The sequence below is a fragment of the Mustela erminea genome, chromosome 19 (assembly GCF_009829155.1).
Source record: "Mustela erminea isolate mMusErm1 chromosome 19, mMusErm1.Pri, whole genome shotgun sequence".
In the NCBI taxonomy this organism is placed as follows: Eukaryota; Metazoa; Chordata; class Mammalia; order Carnivora; family Mustelidae; genus Mustela; species Mustela erminea.
In genome coordinates this window covers 4,484,507-4,511,367 of record NC_045632.1, presented here as the reverse complement: position 1 = coordinate 4,511,367, position 26,861 = coordinate 4,484,507, and the positions used below count along the sequence as shown (strand labels likewise).

Here is a 26,861-nt window from a genome sequence, read left to right as displayed (position 1 = left end):
TCCTGCAGGCTTGGGGGGTGGGGGTGGGGGCAAAGGGGCGGACATGGGAGGCCCCCACTGGGCTGCAGCATCCCCAGCATCCATCCCTCACAGGCCCGGACAACCCCCAATAGAGACCAATGCTCCCGGCCCCGCTGGTGCACAGGCAGCCCCGCGGGCTACAAGGCTGAGGCCCTCCGCCCTGTCAACCCCGAGAAAGGAGGGGTCCCAGGCCACAAGTGGTTAAATAATTAATAAGATTACCAATGGTGTGTTAATTACAAACAACGAGAGAGGAGCTAGAGGTGGTGAATTTTCCAAACAGATAACCAGGATTGGAGAACCAGGATCCGCAGCCCCGGGGCCCAGGGGTCCGGCCACCCGGGTGGGGCAGCTCCGTAATAAATAACGGGGTTGGGGGGCGGGGGGTCAGGGCTGCTCCTGCTTCTTCTTGACGGAAATCCGCTTCTTCCTTGCTGCCAGCATCTCATAGAAGGGGTCCACGCTCACGGCGGCCCTGCAGAAGGGAGGTTCGCAGGGTGAGGGCCAAGCAGCCAGACCCCGCCCACTGCCCAAGGACCCTGGAGCCCTGGCTCACTGGATGGACTTGATCCACTCCTCCTTCTCCTCCTGGGTTGGGGCCGAGATCCGGTAAACCATGTGGTTCCCCTCAACCACCCGGCCGTCCGCCTCAGTTTTACAGGCTTTGATGAGCTGCCCCTTGTTGTTGGGGATGTAAAGCTCAAAGCAGTTCTGGGGAGACACGAGAGCAGAAGAACAGTGGGTAAGAGTGGCCCCAGGACCAGAGGCCACCCCCACCGCAGCAGGCTGGGGTACAGAGAGGGCCTTACCGGTTTTCGGGGGTCATCTACTTCTCGGATGCTCAGGTTCTCCAGGGGGATAATTCCACGGGGTTCCTTGTCCTGAAGGAAAAAGTAGCACAGGACTCAGACTCCCCAGCCCTCACCCAGCCCCTCCTCTGGAACCCCAGCAATGTCTGTGGTTTGAGCCACCAACTCGTGGTACTTTGTCCCAGTAGCCCTAGTGCACTGATACAGCCCTCCTCCCTCAGACCCAGAAGTCCAGACCCTCAACGCCCTCCTCCCTCAGACCTGGGAGTCCCAGCTCCCAGCTCCCTCAGATCTGGGAGTCTAGACCCTCAATGCCCTCCTCCCTCAGACCCGGGAGTCCCTGCCCCCAGCCCCTCCACCAGGCCCTGCCCTCACCGTGGTGTACTCAAAATAGTAGAGGCAGTTGTCTGTGAGGATGAACCAGCGGCGCTTCCACGTCTTCACCCGGCCCCCTGAAAGGGAAGGGGTGGGAGGGGGCCTGGGCTCAACAGGGGGACAGGGCCTCTGGGAGGGCAGGGAGGGCACCGAGAGGCAGAGTGAGCGCAGGGAAGGCGGGGCTGGCGGGGCTAAGAACAAAGCAATGCGTGGGAAGACAGACAAGCAGGGACAGGCTGGTTTTGGGGCCCCAGGATCTCGCCCACCCCACTTCCTAACCCTGTCAGTCAGCCCGGGAGAGCCCCCTCCCCCGATGTCAGGTCAGGGAGCAAGGATGGGCAGCGTACCTACCTCCTGGGGCAGACAGCGAGAAAGCAGGCAGGACCAGGCGAGAAGGGAAGGCAGAAGAATGGGGTGCCCCCAGAAGCCGCAGGCCACAGAAACGGGGGGGGGGCAAGGGCCAGAAAGCACAGGGGGTGGGACAGAAACAGAGACAGAGATGGAAACAGCAGAGAGGAACACGCAGAGATGGAGGGAGAGAGGGAGGGAGGGAGGGGGGAAGAGAGGGAAGAAAACCAGTTACATCGACATGACCCTCTCCCTCCCAGGGAGGCCGCAGATTAGTGCCCGGCTCCAGCCCGTCCCCTCGGGGTAGGTCCTCAGCCAGGAAGGCCCCCCAATGCCACAGTAAAGAGGTCTTCCCCCCACTCAAGTTATCACAAAGGGAGGGGACAAACCCTGCCCGCACTCCCAGCTGCTTGGCCCAAGGTGGCTGGGCCACCTCTTGCCCTCTCTGGACTCCAGCCCACAGACCCACTTGTGCCCACACCTTCCTGCTTCAAGATGACCTGCTTTTGGGCTCCTTGACCGTGACAGCAACAACGGCCACCATCAAGCATCCTTGTGAACATGGCCGCAACCACCACCCACCACCACCACCACTGGTCCCCCTCAGCCTCTGGAGGAGGAGATGCCTCTCTCCCTGTCCCTGACCCTGATGCTGTCCACAAAGAACAGAAAGCTACACTCAGGGTCGGAGATCTGGTGCCAAGGCCACCCCAGCTCTGTGGCTGCTGCTGGACAGCGACTGAGCCTCAATGTCCCCACTCCAGAAAATGGGAAGCATCCCTACGGACGGAAAGGTCTGCAGAGAACTAGTTCCTGGGGCCTGCTTGTTGCTTCCCTGCCTTCTCCCTGGGCACCGGAAGCCTCGGCCCCCGGGGTCAGCGCCATGGCCCTGGAGCAGCTGTCCGCTGCCTTGGGGCTCAGAAGCCGCGGCTAGCACTCCCACGGCGCCTACCATTACCACACAGGGCTCCAGGCCAGTGGCTCTCAACTTTGGCTGCCCTGGAAGGCGGCTGGGGAGCTTTCAGCATGACTGACAGCCCATCCCGCCCTAGAAATCCCAGCTCCAGGAGGCTGCGGCTTGGCCGTCGGGGTTTTAAAAGCTCCCCAGGGAAATGTCCCGTGAACCCAAGGATGAGAACCCCTCCAATCCTCAGGTAACCCCCACAGAAGGGGCACTTGCCTGACCCCTGCTGACTTATCTAGAATCTGCTGGATCCCTGTGTTTCTAGGGGAATCGGCCCCACCCCCACCCCCACCCCATTCCACCCCCGCGGGGACTCTGTGTTCATAAGCACAGAGCCTGGCAATTATTCAGTGCTCCCTAACGCCTACCCTGTACCCACAAATATTTAGGGGGCCCTCCTCTATGCCTGAGCTCGGGCCCGGCGCACCGACCTCATCTTGTTTTTGGCCCCGTTTTGCAGATGTGGCAACTGGAGGTTCAGAGAGGTCAAATCGTTTGCCTAAGATCACACAGCAGGTGCACATGGCAACGAGAACCTGGGACTCCTCACTTTCCCCTGCAGAGGCTGCCAGCGGGGTCAGGAGGGGACGTACCCAGCTTAAGGAGCCAGCCCTCCCGATCCGGGTTGAAGAAGGTGTGGGTCAGGTCATTCCCGTCATCCTCAGGAATCTTGAAGGGCTCGTTTCGGATGCTGTCGTAGAGGTTCTGATGGGCGAGGATGCAGTCAGCATCTCCAGGCCCAAGGGACCCTCCCGGGGTGACCTGGTCATGGTTGGGGGGGCCCCAACAGCCAGGGAGGCAATGAGACCAATGGGACCAGGGGAGGAGTGGTCCAGGGAGGAGGCAGAAGGATGGAGGGAGCCCCAGGAGAGGAAGAAGAGATACAGAGTAGCAGTGGCCAGCAGAGTTCTCAAGATAGACAGACAGATGGAGAATCAGACACACTTAGACCCCAAGGGCCAGAGAGAAACGAGAAAGAGAAACAAGAGAGATGAAGACTGAGGGAGGCCCAGAAAAGAGAGAGAGAAAAGAAATGGGACACATTGGCACGACTGCACTGGCCAGCTTGGGCACCGGGAGACCCACGGGGAGGGCCTGCGGCAGGGAGGGGGACAGCACTGGGTAGGGGGGCTGTGGGGAGGGGAAAAGGGGGCCTGACCCTGAGCAGCTCCTCGGGCAGGTCCCCACCCTCGTTGATGCCCCGGTTCATGGCCACGAAGCGCTCCAGGCCCGGCTTGTCCCGGACGTTGGGATTGTGAAGGCTGGTGTTCAGCATGATCACGGCGAAGGACAGCACATAGCACGTGTCTGCAGCAGACAGTCAGGTGGTGAGGACACAGGCAGGCGGGGCCCTGGCCCCTCCTTCCCAAAGACCCCGAGGCCGGGCCCCCACCTGTGGACTGGAAGACCCCGGGGTTGCACAGGCAGTATCGCTGGGCAAAGGCTTCCATCATCCGGTCAATCTTCTGGGCCTCTCCGGGGAGGCGGAAGCTCCAGAGAAACTGCCTGCATTAGAGAGGAGCCAGGTATAGGCGCCATGTCTGGCAGAAGGCCCTCGCTGCTCTCTGTCCCCATGTCAGGAAGCAGCCAGTAACAGCCTTATGGCCTCAGCAGCTATCTCAGGTATGGCTCCACACTGACCCATGAGCACTGGCCGAGGGACTTTTGGTGGATTTATACAGGAAAAAAAGACAACAACAAAAAACCCCAAAACCCCTCTTTCTGCTAGGTTTGCTAAACAAGTCTGCAGGGACTTCTGTTGCCACGTGACAGGTGAGTCTACAGAGAGCAATGCCAATACAGTGGCAAGGACAACCCAAAGCTAGAGAAAATGGACCTTCTGACACCACTTGAGCACCTGGATATAACTATGCCTGAAGGAGGCCCTACCACGGACTTCTGTGTTACGTGAGACAATCAATCCCTTGATCTTTGTTTCTGTTTTTACTCTGAGTGGGTTCATCAGTTGTAAAGAGCGAGCCCTGATAGGTACATTCCTGCCCTCCCAACCCCATCCCTCTCTCACCTGAGGGCCTGCACCAGATTGAGGTCAGTAAACTCGTGCAGGTCCACAAAGGCATGGAGCACTGCCAGGTTCAGCTCTTCCCTGGGAGGGCAGAAAGACACAGAGTCATGCACAGGAAAGAGTCTGGGGAAGCTGGAGCAGGAGCGGACAGGAAGCAAACACTGGGGAGGCTGGAGCAGGAGCGGACAGGAAGCAAACCCTGGGGCGGGTGGAAATTTGAGCCTGGCCCCATCACAGGCCTGGCACCGGGACAGGAACACTCAGAACACGCTCTTGGGAGGACCATCTGCTACACAATCACCGCCAGTCTAGCGAACCTTCGTGGTTGAGAGGAGCACAGCAAACACATGCTCCACCCACTATCATCTCTCTGATAGCCCTTCTGCAGATGTCCAGAGATGGTCCCCGTGCACCCCAGCTGTCCACAGAACAGTCCCCACCACACCAGCTGTCCCCGGATGGCCCCTGGACATCTACAGAGGGCTACCCACCTCCCCCCGATGTCCAGACAGTCCCCACACAGACTAGATGCTCCTGAAACACTCCCCACGCACCCCAGGTGTCCACAGAGGGTCCCCCAGACATCTCCAGGTGTCCATACAATCCCCATGATCCCCAGACAACCAGCGAGCCCTAATACAAGCCAGATGTCCAGAAGGTTCCACACATTCCAGATGTCCACACAATCCCTATGCTACCCAGACATCCCGCTGGTCCCAAGCACCTCAGATGTTCAGATCACCCCTGATGTCCATAGACAATCCTCATGCCCCAGACGTCCATGGGTCCCCGTGTCCCCGAGGACCCCCATACTCCCTAGCTGTCTATGTGGTTACCACGCTTAGAAGCTGTCTACAGGATTCTCACCACCCCACAATGCTCACAGCTGTTCTCCGCTGTCCCAGACCTAAATGGATGGGCCTCAACTTTCCAGGGGTCCGCAGGAGATTCCCATGCCCCCCAGATGGTCACAGGCAGCCCCAGGTTCCCCCAGATGATCCCAGGCTCCCACCAACCCCTTCAGAGGTCCGCTCTGTCACAATCCAGTCAGAGGGCTGATCCACCCAGGCCTCTCCTTGGGAGAAGTGGGCGGGAAGGGCAGGAGCAGGGTGCAAGGGACTGTGGGAACTGGGCGGGGTCTCACCTCTCCCCCAGGTAGTCCCCGATGGCTGTCTTGTTCAGGCCCTCGCCCTTGTACAGGAAGCGGGCAATCTCCTCGGGTGTGTTCTGCAGAAGTTCATTCTCCACCAAGAACTGGATCCCCTGGTGGATGGGGGCCAGGTCTCAGCCCCGACAGCCAGAAAGCTCCCCCGACCACGGCCTCCCCAGGGACCTCAGCATCCACACCCACCCCCGCTCTCAACAGTACTCGGCCAGGTTCTGTCTTCAGGCTTCACCCAGGTACTTAAGCACCACCCCTCCCGCCTCAGAGCCTTTGCACTTAACTGCGCCCTCTGCCTCTGCCTGCTGAGTCCTGCACCAGGAGCAGGGTCCATCCAGCAAGGAACGGGAGCCCAGGGAGTTTGTTGAATGTCTGATAAACTACAGCTGCCCGTCGAGGCCTGTGAGTGCCAAGCCGCAGGCTGGATAGGGCCTTCTGGGGCTCGGTCTGTGCCATGAAAGCTATATCGACTCTGGAGTGCGGTATCCACCTCTAGGGGCTCGCTGAGGCCAAGGAAAGGTCAAGCCCACTCTGGGGCTCCAGAGCTGCCCAGCACAGGGGCAAGCCTGAGACAGCGTCAGAGAGCGGGAACAACCAGATAAACAAACATCGCTCTCCACCTGGTGAACACAGACTCGACCTTCAAACCGGACCTGACTGTCCTCTCCCTCCAGGAAGCCCTCCCTCACTTTCCGAGGCTCCCCCGGGAGGGTCCACAGCCTGGCTGCTCTCTGAAGTGGCCCTGGTCAACCCTGCCTTGCGCATGTCACCGTTCGTGTTCCCTCTCAGTGTTCAAGCTCCTCATGAGACTCTAGGTGGCCCCATAAGAGGGTCCAGAAATAGGAAGAGAGCCTCCCCCGCAGAGGACACAGAACACACGGGCAAAGGTCAGGAGGCTGGAACGCCTGGTGAGTGGTCAGAGACCAAATGGACAGCCAGTATCTGAATCCGGGGATTAGGACCCCATCTGTCCACCTTAAGCATGCTTCTGGAATCTAAAGTTGCCAGAGCCCCCTGCCTGGATGTCTGCCTGACAGATCCCAGCCCTGTGGCCCAAGCACCTTCTTGGGATCCATGTTGAACTTCTTCCTGCCCATCGCCATCTTCCGGTTCCGCTGCAAGGTCTTACTGCAGGAGAGAGCAGGGGAGGGAGGCTCAATGCCGGGGCAGCCCTGGCCTGGCCCCATAACCCCCAAGTTCCCCACCCCAGCCCTCACCTGCCCTCATTGGCCTCCAGACCCTCCACCTCGCTCATGGCTTCACTGAGCTCCTCCCGCAGACGCTGGATCTCCACCAGCAGCTCCTGCTTCCGCCGCCGGATGTTCTCCAGCTCCATCCGCTCCTCCGGAGTCAGGTCTGGGGGCTCTGAGGGTAGGGTCAGGGGTTGGAGGTCAGTTCTGGGGACTCGGAGCCAGGATTCTTGCAATCTGGGGGAGGACAGGGCTGGGGCGGGCAGGACTAGGTTGGAGGGGAGGGCCTCCACTGTCTGCTGGAAGAAGAGGCTGGGGGGTGGCGTGGGTCTAGATTCCTCAGCCCAGAGCAGGAAGGGCTGTGGATCTAGACTTAAGTTCTGGGGGAGGAGAGGGAGCTAGGGGTCAGGACTCCTAAGTCTGAGGGACAAGGGGTCTGGGAGCCCGAGCTGCTGGGTCCATTACTTGGAAGGGGGCTGGGGCCTTGGTTTTCGGCCTCCATTCTTGGCGAGGTAACTGGGAGCTTGGGTGTCCGGACTCCTGGGTCCATGAAAAGTAACTACGGCTGGCAAAGCCTGACAGCTTGGAAGAGTTGGGGCAGGGGGCGGGGCATCGAAGGCCCCCGCCCACGCCTTAGCGGGATCGCTGCGGCCCCCAAGATTCCTCCCCACCAAAGCGCCCCAGAAGCCCCCCTCGCGGCTCCCAGCAGGCACTGGGCTCGCCCAGCCTTTCCAGCGGGAATGGTTCCGCCCCGGCCTCGCCTCCGTCGCTCCATCCCGCCCCCTCCCGCCGCCACCGGAAACAGGCTCGGCCCAAACAATGGCCTGGAACGCCCTGCTCTCGGGCCCCGCCGGAAGCCCGTCTCGCGCCCCACAAAAGCTAGTCGACGACGGGGCCGAAGGGCTCCGCGCGCCGCGCGCCGGGAGGGATGTTCGCGGCGGAACGTTGGGGTCGAAACGCTCCATCCCCTCCCAGCCGGCCCCGCCCCTCCCTGACCTACCATAGACACCGTCCTCCATGGCGGCTAGGAAGGCCCGCGGGGAGTCCGGGGCGGTCCCGCCGGTCGGGCCTGGATCCGCGTTGGCCCGCGGGCTCGGATGAGCCCGCTCAAACGCCCCGGGAGCCACCGCCGCCTCCTCAGCGCCAGTCCTCAGCGCTGAAAAGACTCTCCCTTCGCCTCCCAACCGCCCCGCCAATAGGGACCGCCCCTCGTTTTGACACTGTCCAATCCACGGAGGGCCCTCTCGTCTGCTCCGCCCCCGACCCCGAAGTATCGTCCTCCAGGGCCAATAGGCACACAAGGAGCAGACGTAGGCCTGTCCGGCTGGAGGTAGACGGTCTGTGGGGCCAATCGGAGTGCGACGAGGGAGCCGGGCCCCTCCTCCGAAACAATAGAAGGCATTTGGCTGGTGTGCCCGCCAATGAGAAGGCTCGGAAAGGAGTTGCATGGAGGTGGGACTATGCGCGAGCAGAGAGGATTGCGCCTGCTCCAGGGCACTGGGAGGCTGCTAGTCCAGTCCAGCCCCGCCTCTAGTCATAGGTTGCTGGGGAGCGGTACTTTGTTAGTCTCGTTGCCAGGGGGCGGCGCCACAACTGTCGGCTGTTTCCGGGAGCGACACCTCCTCGGCTGGCCAAGCAGGCTTTTGACCGCAGCGGTTGCCAGGCAACTGGGAGCGGCTTTGGCCGGTCTTTTGGCCTCTGTCCTCCCGGTACTGGCCCCTCTGATCTCCAGATCCTTTCCTTAACCCTTCTCAGGACTTTCCCATCCACTTCAGCCTCTTGAGAGTTAGGGAGTGGTGAAACAAAACACTTATTCTTCTCACGCTATTGGGTGTCTGTCAAGGAGAATGGGACATTAGGGGAAGGCCAAATACAGCGAAGGCTCCGCCTCCCTGGCGCCTTCTGCCTCTCAGGGTCCTCCGCTCTCCCTCAAACTACCCCCCGCCCCATTTAGCATCCCCCCCCATAACAACTCCCTTTACTCAACGTCCTTCGACCTCTCTGGTTCCTTCCTCACTCTCAAAGTCCTTTCCTTCCTATGTGACTCCCCTCACTTCAGGTACCCCCTCTTCTTAAACTCTTCCCTCCCCTCGGAGTCCCCCCATATAGGATGCCCTTCTCTCCCCTCCCCGTTCCCCAACCCCAGCCTCTGATTTCCATTCCTTGCAGAAAAAGCAGGTGCAGGCAGCTGGCCAGGATAGCGTACCTGGGCATCCCTGTCCTGGGGGGTTCCCTAACTGGGTCTCAGGTGGTGTCTGGGCCTTGTCCTCATTTGCTGTCCCTGGGCTAGGCAGGTGGGGGACAGATTCAGGGCCAGGACCTGGTTAAGCTGACAGATTAGACACGGAGCCTCTTAATCTCTCCCTGACCTTTATGAGTGGCCCAGGCCTTGTCCTCCCCAGTGGAAAGCTAGGCTGTGCCAGGCTTTGCCCCACTCTCTTTCCTTCCAAACAGAATGCTTTTCCTGTCCCTTCACCCCCAATTTAACATCCTTCTCCGTGCCTGTGTTTCCAGTACCCCCATCCCTACCCAGACACCTGCTCTGGGAGAACAGCTAGCTAATTAATCCCATCCGGTTATTAAGGGGGGATTTTGAAGGATAAAGGGAGGTGGAGAAGCCAGATCCGGGGACCTGGGCTGCTGCAGCCTTCGGGCAAGCTAATGGGCAATGACAGTGCCTACCCGCAGTCCTGGGACACGGGTGGGAATGTGTCCTCCTCCCTGGCACTGGCTCCTTCTGCATTTGGCTCCCAGCCTGCTGGGCACTTAGTTAGATAGGAGTACGGTGTGGGCTGGAGGACAGGTGTGATGAGCCATCCGCAGAAGGACACTCAGCCACACCAACAGAGGCCCCAGTGATTTAATCTGGGGCACAATTCTCCCCTGAACACATACTTTCTCCTGGCATTCAGACCTACCTTCTCCTTTCCCTGCCCCCTAACCTGGACTGGGGCCCTTAGCCACAGCCCACACTACCCCTTGCCTGCTGCGTTGTTCACACATCCAAGTTCAGAGCTGGCCTTCAAGAGCATCTCCTGTCCTGGTTACCCCTGGAAGGCCATGCCTTCCAGCACCAGGGAAAGCTGGGAAATGTATAGGACCCTCACGCCTGCCTCCAGCTGTCCCCTTCAATGAAGTGAGGAATCATCTTGGTGAAAGGGTCTTTGGAGAACTTCAAGTTTGAGTGCTCCATTTTTACAGATAGGGAGATTGAGGCAAGAAAGAGGGGAATGATTAGCCCAAAACCACACAGCAAGTTGTTGCAGAGTTGGGATTTAGAGCAAAGCTTCCTGGATCCTCATAAGGGACTCCATTTCAATTAGCTCATACTCAGTTTCTAACCCTTTTGTACGAACCACAGGAAAATATAGATAGATATCTGTATTTATATTATATATATAATACACATATGTGTAACATCTTTAAGAAATAGACACACATTGCTAGGTGTAGGATTCCAGAGCATCATTGACCCATCAGCCTTGGGCCTCTCTTTCCCTTGCCCAACGACCAGCCCTGTTATCCACAGGGTCTTGTCTGGGCCCTCCCTTTCTGGGTCAGCCCAGAAATGCTGCCAATCAAGTCCCGAGTCCCCCTCCAAGAACTGCCAAGTTCTAGGTGCTGCTTAGACCTTCCAGGTTTTAATAATGGACAGCCCTGGATCCCTGGAGCCTTGATTCCTTTTGGCATTACAGAACCACAAAGAATCATCGAGATTCTCAACTCCACTGGGCAAACTGGAACCGGCCAATCTCAGCCATCTAGCATCACCTCTCCTTCCTTGACTCTGTGATCAATCTAGAGCCACAGAATCCTGATTCCTTTGGACATTCTAGAATGGCACTTTTTAAAAAAAACCACTGTGGGTCATAAAGAAGCACTGATTATCCCCTGGACCCATGGACCCAAACCCCTTGGTTTGATGTTCTACGGCTAGTGGCCTGGAGTTATCTAATATCAAGAACTCCCAAGCTGTCGCTGTTGCGCTTCCAGACCCACAGACACTGTTTGTGCATTCTAGAAACATGACTCTTTAGCTTCCACAGTAGCTCAACATTCTAATCAACGTGTTCTAGAACCACCAGTGCTTGCCTCTGTGGCCAGTCCAGATTCACAGAATCTTAACTCTTGGGCCTTCTGAAACCACAAGTTCTTTTCTTGACCTGCCTTCAACAATCTTTGTCATTGGTTATTAAAGATCATCTTGAATTCTTGGGGAATTCCATAACCTTCCCTCCTTACGTGGTCTAGGAAAAAAAATGATTTGCCACTTGGTTAGCTGAGGCAAGAAGCAACAGTCCCTTGAATCTTAGGTCAATCCAGACCTACACACTCTTAATCTCGTTGCTGTACCTGGAGGCAGTATATACCACTGATTCCTGACCCTGCTCAACAACCCAACCCAGCCACGTAGAAGAATCTAGAACCACAAGTCCTTGCGTCTTGGGTGGTCTGGAATTCTGGATCCTGAAGCTCTGGAGAGACTCAGGAATCAGGCTGATAAAGGGGTCTCAGGAAGGAGCACGGACTGCAGAGAGATTAAGATCCAGTATGTCTGTGGTGGGTCCACTGCGCATGGCAGAACTTCACCAGCTAATAATTTACCCAGCAGGCTTGTTGGTCTTGGGAAACACCTGCTCCCATCCCAGGAGAGGGCCTGAGCTCTCCATCTTGCTATTTCTGGGAAGGGGGTACAAATAGGGGGACACCAGCTGGCATCATGGGGGTAGGGTCAGTGCGAGGGTTGGTGTTAGTACTTGGGGGCTGACAGTCCCATCTTCTGCCTCCACCCCATCCCCCTCCTTGGCCTCCTCTTCCTCCTCTTCCTCCTGGCAGCAGCTCAGCGCAAGTTCATTCTCATAACAAAACGCAGCCAGAGAGCCGGGGAAACTGGACTTGGGGCTGTGGGAGGCCCGTTCGGCCTGTTCATCCAACTCCTTGGCGCTGCAGACCGGTGTCCCTGGGACCTCGTAAGTGCGGTGGAAGTGGCGATAGTCAACCTCATACTGGGAGCCGCGCTGGAAGAGGACTGGCTCAAAACGATGGCCCCAGAGCAGCTCACCAGGGAGGTAGGAGGAGCGACACTGTGTGGTCATGGCCGTGGCCTCAACCATGCCCTCGAGAATGACCACCAGCTCAAAGTCAGCCCGGGCCAGCTCGGCACGTCCTAGTTCATAGAGAGGACTGGCAGAGTCAATCTCGTGCACGATGGTGATGGGAGACACGAGGAAGATTCGATCGGTGCCGCCGTCAAAGCCCACGTCCACATCCTGGTGATCCAGTGGTATGTACTCGCCCTCTGGGGTCACACGAGGCTGCAGCAAGAGGGGAGGGTCCAAAGACAGCCCACAGGGAGCACAGAGATGAATGGAGACAGACATGATGAGAGAATGGAATGGAGACGACAAGGATGGGGGAGCAGAAAGAGGCAGGGGTGGTGGGGTGAGAACATGGACCCAGAGAGAGGATGATGGAGGCCCAGAGAAAGTGGGGGGACAGAACCAGAGGTAAAAAGTGAGGGACAGAGACTCAGAGGGTTTGGGGATAGAGATGCAAGAGGGGCAGAATGATTGGCACAGAGTAGCAGAAATCAGCAAGGCAGAGACAGAAGTTAAAGAGAGAACAGAAGGGAAGAGTCATGTGCAAGCAGCAATTGGAGGAGGAGGAGAGGGATAGAAAAATGGTTTTCAATATATGGCCACAGAGGGATAAATAAGCATGACAACCTAGGTCCCACACTCCATATTCTACCACAGCCTCAGGCTAGCCCCTGGGGCGCTACCCAGGGGCTAGCCTGGGGGCAACCCAACTACAAGACTCTCTGTCCCACTGTGTGTGTGTGTGTGTGTGTGTATGGCGGGGTGGGGACAATGCAGTCCCCAGGCCAGATATTGGTAGTTTTCCACCTACAACCCCCCATTGGTTCCACAGGCAAGCTCCCAAGCTGTGTCAGCGCCCCACAGACTCTCGGAAGAGAGAGTATCTCTCCTATTCATGAATCTTAGTCATGAATCCAGAAGGAGCCCCCAGATGCTGCTGGGAGTTGTAGCTCCCACCACCATCCTGTCCTCCCTTTCACCAAACTCCAACCTCACCCCAGGGTTCTTAAGTGTCTCTACTTGGGCAAGGACAACTACTGCCCCAGGCTTTGGGCGGTTTCATCACAATTCTAGAGAAACACTAAGGCGCCTTCTTCGGGGTACCAGAGGGAGCTGCTACCCCAGGCGCCAATGGGGGTCAGTTGTTTTGACTGTCTTAGCAATATGGTACAATTCAAGGGTGTTTTCCAGCCCTGTACTCCCCTGAGCAGGAGGCTGGTAAGGCCGGCTGGGCCACTGAGAACTGCCTTCTACAGCTCTTCTGCAGGTGTGACCTGCACCCCATCCTTGGGCTTACATCTCCCACAATCCCATGGGCCTAGCCTCAAGTCATAGACCCCTGTAGGTACTGCTCTGTGGGCTATGTGTGTAAAGCCGAGCTGTGGTTTACAGCCACCCACAAAACGACATCATTGGCTCAGACCGTCCCTTCCTAACGGGTACCCTGCCCACAGAGGCTTCTGGGAATTGTAGTTCAGAGCCTTTACAGGCCAGGTGCGGCCTCCACAGGTCTCGATATCCCACAACCCCATTGGGGGCCCATCCTCAAGCCACACGAAGCTCTTTATGTCTCAAGATCTGTTTCAAGCCCAGGTCTCCGGTTAGCACTGGTCACAGATCTCTCTCTTGGGTTTCCACCTCCTATAACTGATCCAGGAAGGAGCCTTGGGCCACAATGGAGACGAGAGGTTTCCTGCCCGCGTGACTGCTGGGAATTGTAGTCCACGCGCCAGCCAGGCCAGCCGCACACCACCCCTCCAACCTCACTCTCAGGCCTACATCTCCCACCATTCTCCCCCCCCCCCCGCCCCGCCCCGCGGCGGGCCTCTTCCTGCCCCAGGGCGGGCCCTTCCACCCCTACGGCTCCCACCTGCAGCAGCTGGGCCCGCACGTGCGCCTCGACCAGGTGGCTGCGACGGAGGTTACCCACGCGCCACATGAGGCAGAGGCGGCGGTCGCGCAGCGCCACGACGGCGTTCTCGCTGAACACGAGCGTCTCGTTGCGCTTCTTGGGCTTGGCCATCTTGGCCATGACGGCGCCCACGACGAAGGCGTCGAGCACGCAGCCGGCGATGCACTGCAGCACCACGGCGGCCACGGCGGCCGGGCACTCCTCGGTGACGCTGCGCACGCCGTAGCCGATGGACGTCTGCGTCTCCAACGCGAACAGGAAGGCGGCCAGGAAGCTGGCCACCTGCGAGAAGCAGGGCGCCGCCGGCGGCGGGGCGGCCAGGTCGCCGTGCAGCGAGGCTATGAGCCAGAAGGCCAGGCCGAAGAGCAGCCAGGAGGCGAGGAAGGAGCAGGAGAAGAGCAGGCACATCCAGCGCCAGCGCACGTCCACGCACGTGGTGAACAGGTCGCTCAGGTAGCGCGCGCCCTGGCCGCCCAGGTTCACGAAGCGCACGTTGCAGTGCCCGTCCTTCTTGACGAAGCGCCCGCGGCGCCGCCCCGCCGGCGACGGCGCCCACCCGTTGCGGCACAGCCCCGGCCCGGCCTCTTCTTCCTCATCGCCGGCGCGGCCCTCCCTGGGCTCCCGGGCGCCGCTAAGGCGGCGCAGGGCCCTGGCCAGGCCCATTGGGCGGGGGCACCCCCTCCACTTGTCCTAGTGGGGGGCGGGCGCCCCGAACCTGTGGAAACGAGAAGCGGGCAGCCACGTCAGGGGGGCACCGGGAAGGGTGGGCTTCTCGGCCAGGCGTGCTCCCTGGGCCGTGGTGGCCTCATCTGGCAAAAGGTTGGCTCATTACTCACCCTGAAAGGCGGAACAGTTCAGCATCGAGGACAATGATAGGGGATGCTTGCAACAATAGGGGAACAGCAGCAACAAAGTCATAGCTGTGACAATATGATAGCAAGCACCACAGTAATGAGAGCAGACATCCGCACTGCGCCAGACACTGTTGGGAGCCCCTGACATGAATTTACATAGTTGAGTCTGACACCCATCTTATAGATGAGAAAACAGGTACAAAACGTTTAACTTGCCCAAGGTTGGAGCTGAGTAAACTAGGATTTGAGTGTCACCAATCCAGAGTCCACAGAGTGGTGACTGTTTCTCAACATGGAATCCGCATTGGAGAGAGGGGCCAGGGCTCTCCATCACCTATGGCTCAAAGACGGGTTCAGGAAGCAGAAGCAGCAAAAGGAAAAATGGTGGATGAATTTGAACTTGATCAAAATTAAGAATTTTTTAAAAAAGATTTTATTTATTTGAGGGAGAATGAGTAAGAAAGCATGAGAGGGGAGAAGGTTAGAGGGAGAAGCAGACTCCCCAAGGAGCTGGGAGCCCGAGGCGGGACGAGTTCCTGGAAGTCCTGGATCATGACCTGAGCCGAAGGCAGTCTCTAAACCAACTGAGCCATCCAGGTGTCCCCCAAATTAAGAACTTTAAAAAAAAACGATTTTATTTATTTAACAGAGAGCTCATAAGTAGAGGGGCAGGCAGGGGGGGGGGAAGCAGGCTCCCCGCCAAGCAGAGAGCTTGATGCAGGGCTCAATCCCAGGACCCTGAGATCATGACCTGAGCCAAAGGCAGAGGCTTAACCCCCTGAGCTACCCAGGTGCCCCCAAATTAAGAACTTCTGAGGGGTCCATGGCTGGCTCAGTCCCTCCAGCCTGGGGTTGTCAGTTCAAGCCCCACAGTGGGTATAGAGATGGTTTAAAAATAAAATCTTTAAAAGAAAAATAAAAGCTCTTGTGCTTCAAAGGACACTATCAAGAAAGTGAGAAGATGGACACCTGGGTGGCTCAGTGGGTTAAGCCTCTGCCTTCAGCTCAGGTCATGATCCCAGGATCCTAGGATCGAGCCCCACATTGGGCTCTCTGCTCAGCAGGGTGCCTGCTTCCCCCTTTCTCTCTGCCTGCACTCTGCCTACTTCTGATTTCTCTCTCTGTCAAATAAATAAATAAATAATCTTGAAAAAAAAAAAAAAGAAAGTGAAAAGACAACCCACCAATGGGAGAAAATAATTGCAAATTATACATGTAAGGAGCTTTCATCTAAAATATCTAAACAGGGGCACCTGGATGGCTCAGTCAGTTACGAACCTGCCTTCAGCTCAGGTCATGATCTCAGGGTCCTGGGATCAAGTCCCACCTCCGGCTCCCTGCTCAGTGCAGAGTCTGCTTCTCTGTCTCCCTCTGCCCCACACTGGTGCTTGCTCTCTCTCAAAGTTTTAAAAATCTTAGAAAATATATTTAAACACCCCTTACAACTCAATAGTAAAAAGACACCACAATTTAAAAGTAAGCAAAGGAGGGGCACCTGGGTGGCTCAGTCAGTCAAGCGTCCAACTGTTGGTCTCAGCTCAGGTTGTGATCTCAAGTCCTGAGTTTGAGCCCTGTGTTAGGCTCCATGCTCGGTGCGGAGTCTGCTTAAGACTCCCTTTCCCTCTGTCCCTCCCTCCTGTGCTCTCTGTGTGTCTCTCTCTCAAACCAACCAATCAATCAATCTCTGAAAAAAAATAGGCAAAGGACCTGAAAAGACATTTGTACATTTGTCTAAGAAGGATTTACAGGTAGCCAATAAGATAAGCACATAAAGCATCTAAAGGGATGCTTCACGTGGTCAGCCGTCAGGGGAACGCAAATCAAAAGCACAATGAAACTTGGGAAGAGGAGTTGGGCATCCGCTCAGGACAAAACAAACATCCGCACACACTGCTTGTTCACAGATCTTCCTGACAGTGTTGAGATCGCCAGCAGATGGACACAACCTGAGGAGCCATCAGTTGATGAATGAATAGCGAAACATGATCTATGCACACAGTGATATACTACCCAGCTAGGAAATGTGCTGACACACCACAACATGGATGAACCTTGAAAGTGTCATGCTAAGGAAGCCCAATACAGAAGACCACATGTTGGGAAACCTGGGTAACTCAAGTGGGTGAAGCATTTGATTCTTGGTTTTGGCTCAGGTCTGATCTCAGGGTCATGAGAGTAAGCCCTGTGTCAGGCTCTGCATTGAGTGTAGCGTCTGTTAAGACCCTCCCACCACATAGTGTATACTTTCATTTATATGTCCAGATGGGCAAGTCTGTACATTGAGCTCCCCTGGGTCTGGGGAGATGGGGCTGGGGTGGGGGAGTGATAGCCAGAGGACATGCTGGGGTGATGAAAATGTTCGAAAACTGATTGTGGTACAACTCCATGAAAATACTAAAAAACACTGAATTGTACACGTCAGTCTATCAGTTGTATTTTATCTGAATTATATGTATTTCTTCAAATTTTAAATTATTTAAATTTTATTTAAATTTTAAAAACTGCGGGGCTCAAACTCATGACCTTGAGACCAAGAGCTGCACACTCCACTGAGCCAGGAGCCCCCTTTTCGAACTTCTATTTCAATGAACTGTCACAAAAATTCCAAACAAAAACCCAAAAAAGAGCCAACCCAAGCTCTGTCCTGCATCTCAGGTCTTGGGCAAATCTTTCTAAGCAGTTTTTTCAACTATAAAATGGGGCAAAATCAGACTTCTTCAAGGTCAGGGTCTCCCAGTCATCTGGATCAAAGGCCCCGCTCCTGGCTCAGTGGATGACTCACCGTATGCCCTGGGACCACTGGCTTCCTTTCCTGGAGTCTGGTCTCTAGAATCTGCGCTTTTGAATCCAAGCTCTGATGCTTCCTGACCGTGGGACTGGTGGCAAGTCACATCCCTGCCTGAGCCCTGGCTCCCTCCTCTGGGAATTGGAATCACCACTGCTCACAGGGTAGAGAAGGAAGGGAAACTGTGGGGCCAGGACCCAGGGACTTCGTCACCCTGCACCCTAGCAGCTGTGGAGGTGGCTAGGTTAGATTTGGGGCAGTCCCACCACTATTTACCAAGTGCCTATGTATGTGTGGCCCCTGGGTCACAGTCTGGGACCCCCATGGGCTCCTAGGCAGGGCCTGGGATGCTCAAACTGAGAGAGCTGTTAGTCAATGTCAAGTCTGGCACCAGTGGGTTCCGCACTGCCCTCCCCCGCCGACAACGGAGAACTGCACCTGCTGTCCATAACCACCTGGATGGCTCTGGCTGTTGACTCTGAGGATGCAAAGTGGCAGCTGAGGTCAGAGTGAGCATCAACCACGTGCCCCCACCTTGACTCTTTTCTCACCTTCAACAACCCTGGGAGATGGGAGAGCATTCTTCCCAAGAGGGGTTAAGTGAAGCTGATGCTGGAGGGGCCGGGTTTGAATCCAACCTCTGAGCTCCGTGTTTGCAGCCCTCTCCCACCCAGAAGCCGCCGCTACACGTTGGTCCCATCAGCAACCACTGACACAGTAGGGGAGGTGCGTGCCAGGCTGGGTCCTCCCCTACCTGCTCACCGGTCTCTAACCACAACCTTAGATGTGGTGGTGGGTGGGCTTTGTTTTTCACAGTAAAGCAAACTGAGGCCCTGAGGTCCCTTCTTTTTCTCAGGCTCCCATCCAGGTTTCTCAGCTGCCAAAGCCTGAGCGACAACCCACGGACAACCTAATCGGAGCACTCCTGCTCCCTGAGCACCTACCGCGTCCCTGACCTTGCATGAGCTCAGGGATGCCTGCAGCCCGCCCACTGGACTCCGTCAGACCCCACCGCTCACCTCACCTCAACTGTCCAGGACGCCAGGAGGTCAAGATCACCACCCCACTTCACAGGTCGGGAGCGGGCTCCACGACCTGGCCAGACCCATGCAGTGCCGAGGGTGGGGTGCCGGTTTGGGTCCTGAGCCTTTCCAATGCAGGACTCTGCCTCATAAATTCCCCCCTCAGCCCTGTGAGGCAGAAGTGGCTGTGGCCATTTCACAAAGTCGATGGGGGCCTTCACCTCCAGGGGGCCATGTCTGCATCCCACATGGCCCAGCTCACAGAGGGTGGATGGGACAGAGGTTCAAGCCTGCCCTCTCCTCCCCCCACACTGCCCCGTGAAGGCAGGACAGGAGGGGAAAGGATCCAGAGCCTCAAGTCCTCCCCCATCCTCCCCCTGACCTGCCAGAGCAGCTTAATGTTTCCATATAAAGGAGACATGGGGCTTAAGGTGTGTCAACTTGGTGTCAAAGTCACTGTCTAATCTGAGGCCAAGAAGCTCCGCCCCCAGGCCCCAACTCCCCCCCCCCCAAAAAAGGAGTACTTTCACACTTCGGGAGACCCCGGGTGTTGCCCTCCCCCCACTTTTCCCCCACCCACCAACAGAGTCTGAGCAGCAGGTTGGAGGGCAGAGACTGCCAGAGTGGGGGCTGGGGTGTGAGGAACCAGAGGCTCAGAGGGGACAGGAAAGGTGCTGAGAGGGAGCCTAGAAAGAGAGAAAAACCCTCTAAAGGGTATGGGTTGTAGAGGGAGGGGGACAGAAGCTCAGAGGGAGGGGGACAGAGACTGGGTGGTGGTAGGGTGTAGAGAGACCTGGGGAGGTATCAGAGACCTAGAGAGAGAGATCGGAGCCACAGCAGGAGGGGACAGAGACATGGCGGGAGAGGGCAGGAGAGACAGGCAGACTAGGAGCAACTGGGAAGGGAAGATGATGTGTCAGGAAACGGGAAGCCGGAGGGCTGGAGCTGTGGACAGAGATGGGCGCGAGAGGCTCGTGATGACAGGCATGAGGGGCAGAAGCCAGATGGAGACGGGGTCAGAGCTGGTCACCTAACCAGGGGAAGAGGTTGTTCTGGGTCTGGAATTGGTCACCAAGGGTGAGGCAGGACCTTCCCGGGGGAATAGCGAGGAGAGGGATGTAGGGCAGAGGGGTCCAGGCAAGGAAGGTGCAAGGAGGAACGTGGACTGGGGGGTGGGGGGGTGGGATGGTTTCAGCCCAGGACCCTCCCACTCCCCGGCCAGGGTCCCTGTATGGAGACACATACCTGGTGGGGCAGCCCACCCCCATGCCCTTCTCTAGGGCTGTGGGGAGGCCTCTGTGAGTGCCAAGGGGCGGCGATGTGTCCTGGGGCCTTGTGCTGGGCACCCGACCTCTGTGTCCACAGGCGGATCAGAGGCCCGGCCGAGGGAGGGGGGCAGGGGGTGGGGCCAGCTCAGAGCCGCAGAGGGGGAGCCCGGGAGGATGGCCAGGCAGGGCGGCTGGGCCGTAGCCCAAGCAGGCTGGAGAGGAGATGCGGTGGCAGACACAGAGGGGGGCGGGGCAGGGAGACACGGGGATGTGGGGACACAGATGAGGAACAAAGAGAAAGGGGACAGCAGTGGAATGACAGAGAAATGGGGGGACTCCCTGGTTCCAAAATGAAGCCTTCGAAAGTTGGGGGGACACAGGTGAGCCACCCTTCCAGAGACCCAGACTGAGTTCCACATGGAATAAAATCTACGGCAGGTGGATGTCAACAGCACCCGATGGGGCCAAGGGACCACATGATGCGGGGCTTCCCAGGGGCCTCTCCAGACACACAGGCCTCTGGACATCTGGGGGCCCCCTTCCCACTGCCTCCTCCCGTCTCCGCACAGGGAAGCAGCCCGCCAGTGAGTCCCACACACGTCAGGTCTTGTTCCGGTCCTTTACTGCCTCAGGAGCCCCCTGGCATTCCTCCCCGCATGGAGCCCATCTTGCATGGTGGACAGAGGGGAGGAAGACACCCTGTCCCCCAACAGCCCCCACTAGGAAGTCCGGACCAAACCCTGTGTGGCAGGAAGACAAAGGGCAAAACCAGATTCTGCCGGAGGAGCCCAGCTCACCACTTTGGCCCACCCATGGCAAAGTGCTCAAGTTCCCTGCAGGGAGACTGGTGGCGACAACTGGGTCCTGGGACGGAGAGGTCAAAGGGTCGAGCCAGGGGCCAGAGCTCACAAAATATGCACGATGACAGTGGCCCCCACCAGGCCCACCTGGGAAACAGGCCAGCAGGTCCTTGCACAGGTGGTGGGGAGAAGGGGAGGGCAGTCTGGGCCAAACCAAGTCTTCCCGCATGAGGGCCCCCGGCACCAAACGGGGCCCTGTGGTCAGAAGGCTCCCTGGACGGAACCACGCAGTTCTACAGTCATGGGTTAAACCAGAATCTTTGGCAAGAGGGATGGTGGGACGAAATGAAGTCATTTCAAAGAACAAGACGTCACACAGAATCCATCACGGCAGCCAATGGCCCGCTTGACGTCCTTGGATTGGAGGAGGGTGGGTCGGCAGACCTGCCCCTGCCAGCGGACCCAGCTCTGGCCTTGGCGGCTGAGTGAAGGGCCTGGGGCCGCCGCAGCAGGCGCATCATACGCTGATGGTGCGGAAGACGGTGAAGCCTGACAGCGCCGTGCTGACGAGGAGCCCGGGACACTGCGGGTGCCAGTGCAACTCCTTCAGGTCCGTCTCGCCCTGGTGCACGAACAGCAGCTGCTGCGGGAGGCCTGCCAGCCCGGGGTCAGTGCTCTCCACCTCGCCTGCCTCGGGGTCACGCTCCACAGCCAGGTCCCACTGCGTGATCTGATTGTCCGCACCTGAGGCCGCGAAAACCCCACTATCCTGGGGGTGCCACTCGACTGAAGTCACGGGGGCCACGTGCTGCTTGAAGGTGGCCACCGGGGAGCCAGACTACGGAAGAAGAGAGTGCGGGGCTCTGAGCACCTCAGCCTGACTCCCTGGGGTGGCCCAGGCCGAGCCCTCACCACTCCTAGGCTGTCGGGTTCCCCTAGGGCACAACCTCTGGGACCCACACAAGCCCAGGTTCTCCGAAAGGGACAGGAGGCCTAGTGCAACGGGTGATACAGGGCCTAATGTCCTAGGGGGCTGCTGAGAACCGTGGTTTCACCTACAAAAAAGCCCTGTCCAGCTCCAGGTCACAAAATCCCCACCACTGGTCCTCTGAAACTAAGGGTGTGCCTCAGTTTCCCTTCCTATAAAAGGGAGCTGTTCTCAGGGCCCCAGGTGGCTCATCCAGTTGAGTGCCGACTCTTGCTTGCAGCTCAGGTCATGATCTCAGGGTCCTTGATCAAGCCCCACATGGGGCTCTGCAACATTCTCTCCCTCTCTCTCCCTCTGCCTTGACCCCCGCTAATGCGTGCACATTCTCTCTCTAAATAAATAAATCTTAAAAAAGGAGGGGTGGTGGTGATTCTCAAACCTGCAGATTCTATGAAGGCCTTAAAGAGGGCAGAAGCACAGCTCCCAGGCTCCAGGGGCAGCCGAGGAAAAGAAAAACAGCACTTTTACTAAAGCGAAGGTGCTGCTGGGTGCCGGAGTCTCTCTGGATTGGCCACGTGGTTCCCAAGTACCAGTGGCCAATCAACTTGGCCATGGAAACTGCCCCGACACCTGCCTTGGGGGCTGGAACCCGTTTCTAGAAGCTTCCTTAGAGCTGATGCTGTGGAACTCACCATACCAGAGGGGAGAAAAGATTACGTTGTGGGGGTCCCGGGAAGGGTACAGAGCTGTACTTAGTGGGGGCGTCGGCCAGGGGGGCGCCAGAGTTGCAATTCCTCCTGCCCAGAGCTGCCACCGACTCCGGGAAGTCAACTTTTGGCCCGGTGGTGATGTCTCCTCTGCTCCTGTCCTTCCTGCACCTGTTTCCTCTCCTATGATGAACTACGCAGGTTCCGAGTCTCAGCTGACTGTACAGAGCTCGTTAACAAAAAGGCTACAGCTCAGAGGCGCCTGAAGCCTCCAGCTGCCGGCTCACGAGCGGGGGCATGGAGTTGGGGGCCATGGCTGCTGCTCGGCCTGTTGTCTCCTGTCCCCTCTCCGGCTGGTGGAACAAGCAACCCTACACTAATCACAGCATTCCTCCCGCTAAGCCTGCTTCCACATCTGTACCCCAACAAGGCCAGACCACCCCCAACAGGCCTTCCCAGCTCTGGAAGACAAAAACCCAAGGGAAACCTGCAAATCCTAGCAGCTGCTGGGAGTAGGCCCCCTTCCAGCGGGGGAAATGTCTGGCTGGGAAAGTACCTTGAACTGCCGCAGGTCCCAGACCTTGAGGGCACCGTCATCCCCACCGCTGAGCAGGAAGGGTTCCCGGCGGCTCCAGCTGATGACGTTGACATCCCCGTCGTGGGCAGCAGTGGCGGTAAGCATGCAGGCCTTGCTGGGGGCGGCCCGGATGTCCCAGATGCGAATGGAGGCATCAGCTGAGCACGAGGCGAACACCTGGGCGAGGCAGCGTCTGTGTGACCCGGGGTACCTGCCTCCCCACCCTGGAGACCAGGGACGAGTGGTGGGCTACCCTCTTTTCCTAGTGTCTCCCTCACTGGGACGTAGCCCCAGTCCCCGTCCCAGCCCCAAGACCCAGAAGTCGGGACCCCTCAGGCCTCTCTCACTGTGTCCTCAGTTGGGGACCACTGCAGGTCCTCCACAGAGCGTGTGTGGCCCACAAACGGCCGCTGGTCCACGTGCCAGGAGCCGCCGTCCGTCGGCATCCACAGGTGGATGTTCTTCTGACAGTCACCGGTCAGCAGGCGCCCTAGAACCAGGACTCAGGAAACTGCCGGGGCCCAGCTGGCCCCGGCTGGCTCTTCTCCCCACACCCTCAGCCCCCACCCTTCCTATGGACCCTGCTCCCTCATCCTCCGGGGACCGAGTAGGCACCCCAGTGACTTACCAGACACACGAGGGGACCAGTCAAGTGCAAAGCCCTCGCCCATGTGGCCAGAGAAGGCGAATATGGGCTTCACACGGGCCTGCTCGTCCCGGAGGAAGGTCGCCAAGGCCTGGGGGTCATCCACCACCTGCAGGAGCCGCCGAAGCGCATACACCTCCACCTGACCCTTCTCTGACCATATCCCAGCCACCGGCTCCTCCCCCAGCCACGACACCTGCAGGGGAAGAGAGAAGGGAGAGGGAAGGGAGAGTGACAGGAGGCTCAGGGTGGTGACCACAGTTCCCAGCATCCCCTGAGAATCAGAACTGCAGTTCCTCAGAACTCCCACTACTTCAGGGGTGGGGCTCTGGCTCCCAGAAGCCTTTGCGGGGATGGAATTAGCCGGCAGGACCAGCATGGTACCTGGGACAACTTCCTACATTGTGTAGGGGCGGTGATATGAGACGGAAAATGCCTAGAGCCCCAGGAACAGAGGCCGTAACTCCACCAACCCTTGGAAAAGGGTTCAGACCACCGGTCTCCGTAACCCTCTAAATGCTGGTGGATCACAGGCCTCTGTCCTTGGGTGTCTCTGCCCTGTAACATCTGCTCACTAGGAGATCCCACGCAGCCTCAAGGTTTCCAGTAATCCCTTCTACCACACCAACTGTTCAAACATGACCGAAGCCAAGCTCCTAGTCACCACTGGCAACCTCCTCCTTCCTGGGGCTCCCCGCCTCAGGCCCCAAACTATTAGACTCACTGACTTGTCTTTTCCTCCCCACACCCACCCCATGCTACTGGCTACATTCAAAATGCACCACTTTCAACCCCTCAGAACCTCTAATGTCACCACTCCTGCTACTGTGTCTTCCTTTCCCTTGAATTATGGCTTCCCCATAGGACTGTCCTCCCTTGCCTCCTTGCATCTGTTCTCCATACAGTGGTCAGAGGAAATCTCTTTAAAACACAAGTCAGATCCTGGGGCGCCTGGGTGGCTCAGTCGGTTGAGTGTCTGACTCTTGATTTCGGCTCAGGTCATGCTTTCAGGGTGTCGGGATCAAGCCCTGTGTAGGGTTTCATGCTGTGCGTGGAGCCTGCTTAAGACTCCCTCTTTCCCTCTCAAAAACAAACAACAAAAACCCGTAAGTCAGATCCCATTTGTCCTCTGCTCTAAATCCTCCAATGGCTCAAACTTTCTCCCCAAGTAACCAAGTCCTTCCATCAGCCTGTAAGCCCTATACAACCCCCACTCCCATCCCCCATATGCTGTCACTCTCCCCTTCGTCCATGTGCTTTAGTGAATGCACTGGTCTCCCTGCCTTCCCTTGAAGTTCCAAACATGTAATGTTTGTCCCAGGGCCTTTACTCTTGTGTTTCCTCTGCTGTGTTTCCTCTGTGTTTCCTTTGGCTCATTCCCTTACTTCCTGTGGGTCTCCGTTCACATGGCACCCTACCATAAATACTTCCCTGACGACACTATTTAAAAGAGCAAATCCACTCCAGGAACATCCTACTTCCCTTTCCTTCCTTACTTTTCCCCACAATACCTGGCACCTCTGGATGCATTTACTCAGCTTCTTCTTGTTCCCTTCCCTGCTAGCACTTAAGTTTCAGAATACCAGAGACCTTTTGCTCTCTGTTAAATCTCCCGGGCACAGAACGTTGCCTGAAACACGGTAAGCCTTGAATGGGAACACACAGGGAGAGCTGTGGACCACGCACTGCCGCGAGTGCTGTTCAAACATCATCTAGTTTCATTCACACATCAGCTGCTCTGAAGGGGCTATAACTCAGCAGCACCAAAGTGACCCTACAGCGCAGGCCAGTTCCTGAACAATAACGATAAAACACACATTTCTATACTACAACCAAATGCTGTCTCTAGACACTTCAAATAACCATATGTTATTCCATTTCAGCCTCCCGTCAGCTCATCAGGCAAGTTTTGCAATTTTCACCATTTTACTGAAGAGGAAACGTAGTAAAAAACAGCGCCCTACGGCTCCTAACACACAGTGACAATGACAAAGATACCTAAGAGAGACACAAACTAATATATGCAAACTGTGTACCAGGTACTATTCTAAAAGCCAGAAGGCATGGGCAAGAGGGTTAGGGGTGGAGAGGGTTTAGGAGAACGTACAGAAGGCGCCAGGGACTGTACATACCCGGACCCGGTTGATGCCACCATAGTGGGGCACCATAGCCAGCTCCAGCTGAGGTTTCCGTTCTTCTTCATCCTCTTCATCTTCCTCCTCCTCCTCCTCATCGCTGCCCTCTGACGGTGGGGGCTTTGTCCCATGCAGATTATGCATCCGAAGCACCATCAGTCTGGGGAAAAGTGTGGGGTGAGTGAGGCACTGGATGCCGGGATCCTTAGGAGGGAGGGGGACCTGGGGGCTGGATAAAACCTCAGGTCTCACTCACCTATTGCTCTGGGCGCTCTCCGCCTGGGTCCCAGCACACAGGTAAAGTGTAAGAGGGAGCTCTGTTCGGTTGTCTCCCAGGTGATCGCGGACTATGTCGAAGCTGAGGCAGGGGGCTCCTGTGGATAGAAGGAGTTGGAAAATTAGGATGGGACAGAGATCTCAACCCCCTCGTGTGTGATGTTTTCACCCATCTTACAACCCAGTTTTCTCTCTGAGTGCCTCGTAAGTTAAACACTCAGTACCAGCCTCGCTCAGAACTCGGGATTCCGGTCCCCTCCTAACTCAGGAACCAGAAGTCCTGGTGCTCAGTCCTACCAGTCTGCGCTCGGTGGTACAGCACATAGGCCTCCTCGTCCATGACCAGCTCCTCTCCTTCTCGCAGCGGCGGTCCGCGACCCGGCAGGTACACCTGGGCCGGGCCTTCGGTCCCTGCGTCGCTGGACTCGGCCTCCATGGGTTCCCCGGTTTCACATGTGCGCCGCCTACCCTTGCGCGCCGCCATCTTCGAACCCTCTCACCACGGGCGCGAGGTAAGGACGTCACTTCCGGGTTGCGTTTCCCTCCTTGGGAGTTCCGCCCTGCGGCACGGTTGCCTTGGAAACCTCCCAGCTCGCCAGTTTGAGAGGGCGGTGGGGACCGGGTGAAGGAGAGCTAAGGTAACGGCGTCCCAAGCCTAGCGACCGAGGCCTGCGGTTACGGAGAAACTACACCCTTCGCGTGACTTTGCGGCGCTATTCGGCAGAGCAGCGGCAAGGCCTCCTGGGAGTTGTAGTTCTGTACGAGGCCAGTTTTCTCCTACTGGAGGAGTTCCGAGCTTCGACTCCATCTTCCACCTTTGACTCATTGCTTCCTTTCCGTTACATTATTCATGTATGCAAATAAGAGTTCTTACTGGCAAGTGGACTGGTTTTTTGCTCCCTGAGGACCGTAAAGCCTGTTTCCTTACCCCTCCTTGTTATGACGGCTTTAATTCAC

General features: G+C 57.3%; 3 protein-coding genes across 5 annotated transcripts; all 3 read right to left on the bottom strand.

Annotated features, from left to right (window-relative positions):
- Positions 1–217: 217 nt before the first annotated feature.
- Positions 218–8,094, bottom strand: CYTH2 (cytohesin 2). 2 transcript variants are annotated; one of them, XM_032323856.1, is made up of 13 exons: positions 7,896–8,094; positions 6,923–7,070; positions 6,767–6,833; positions 5,688–5,806; positions 4,544–4,624; positions 3,911–4,023; positions 3,677–3,825; positions 3,111–3,222; positions 1,557–1,559; positions 1,206–1,282; positions 831–902; positions 578–732; positions 218–496 (listed from the first exon to the last, which is right to left on the bottom strand). In XM_032323856.1, exons 1-13 carry the CDS (start codon positions 7,912–7,914, stop codon positions 409–411), a joined length of 1,203 nt encoding a protein of 400 aa, XP_032179747.1. In that variant the 5' UTR covers positions 7,915–8,094; the 3' UTR covers positions 218–408. The 2 variants fall into 2 exon arrangements, with proteins under 2 accessions (XP_032179747.1, XP_032179746.1); XM_032323855.1 differs by lacking the exon at positions 1,557–1,559 and having other exon boundaries at positions 7,896–8,093.
- A 2,169-nt stretch (positions 8,095–10,263) lies between these two features.
- Positions 10,264–20,353, bottom strand: KCNJ14 (potassium inwardly rectifying channel subfamily J member 14). 2 transcript variants are annotated; one of them, XM_032323859.1, is made up of 3 exons: positions 19,813–20,353; positions 13,865–14,621; positions 10,264–12,210 (listed from the first exon to the last, which is right to left on the bottom strand). In XM_032323859.1, the coding sequence occupies exons 2-3, from the start codon at positions 14,567–14,569 to the stop codon at positions 11,614–11,616; spliced, it is 1,302 nt and encodes a 433-aa protein (XP_032179750.1). In that variant the 5' UTR covers positions 14,570–14,621; positions 19,813–20,353; the 3' UTR covers positions 10,264–11,613. The 2 variants fall into 2 exon arrangements, with proteins under 2 accessions (XP_032179750.1, XP_032179751.1); XM_032323860.1 differs by lacking the exon at positions 19,813–20,353 and having other exon boundaries at positions 13,865–15,226.
- An 88-nt stretch (positions 20,354–20,441) lies between these two features.
- GRWD1 (glutamate rich WD repeat containing 1) lies at positions 20,442–26,580 on the bottom strand. Its single transcript, XM_032323857.1, has 7 exons — positions 26,202–26,580; positions 25,885–26,002; positions 25,626–25,788; positions 23,476–23,689; positions 23,195–23,337; positions 22,827–23,024; positions 20,442–21,473 (listed from the first exon to the last, which is right to left on the bottom strand). Exons 1-7 carry the CDS (start codon positions 26,386–26,388, stop codon positions 21,153–21,155), a joined length of 1,344 nt encoding a protein of 447 aa, XP_032179748.1. The 5' UTR covers positions 26,389–26,580; the 3' UTR covers positions 20,442–21,152.
- Positions 26,581–26,861: the final 281 nt, after the last annotated feature.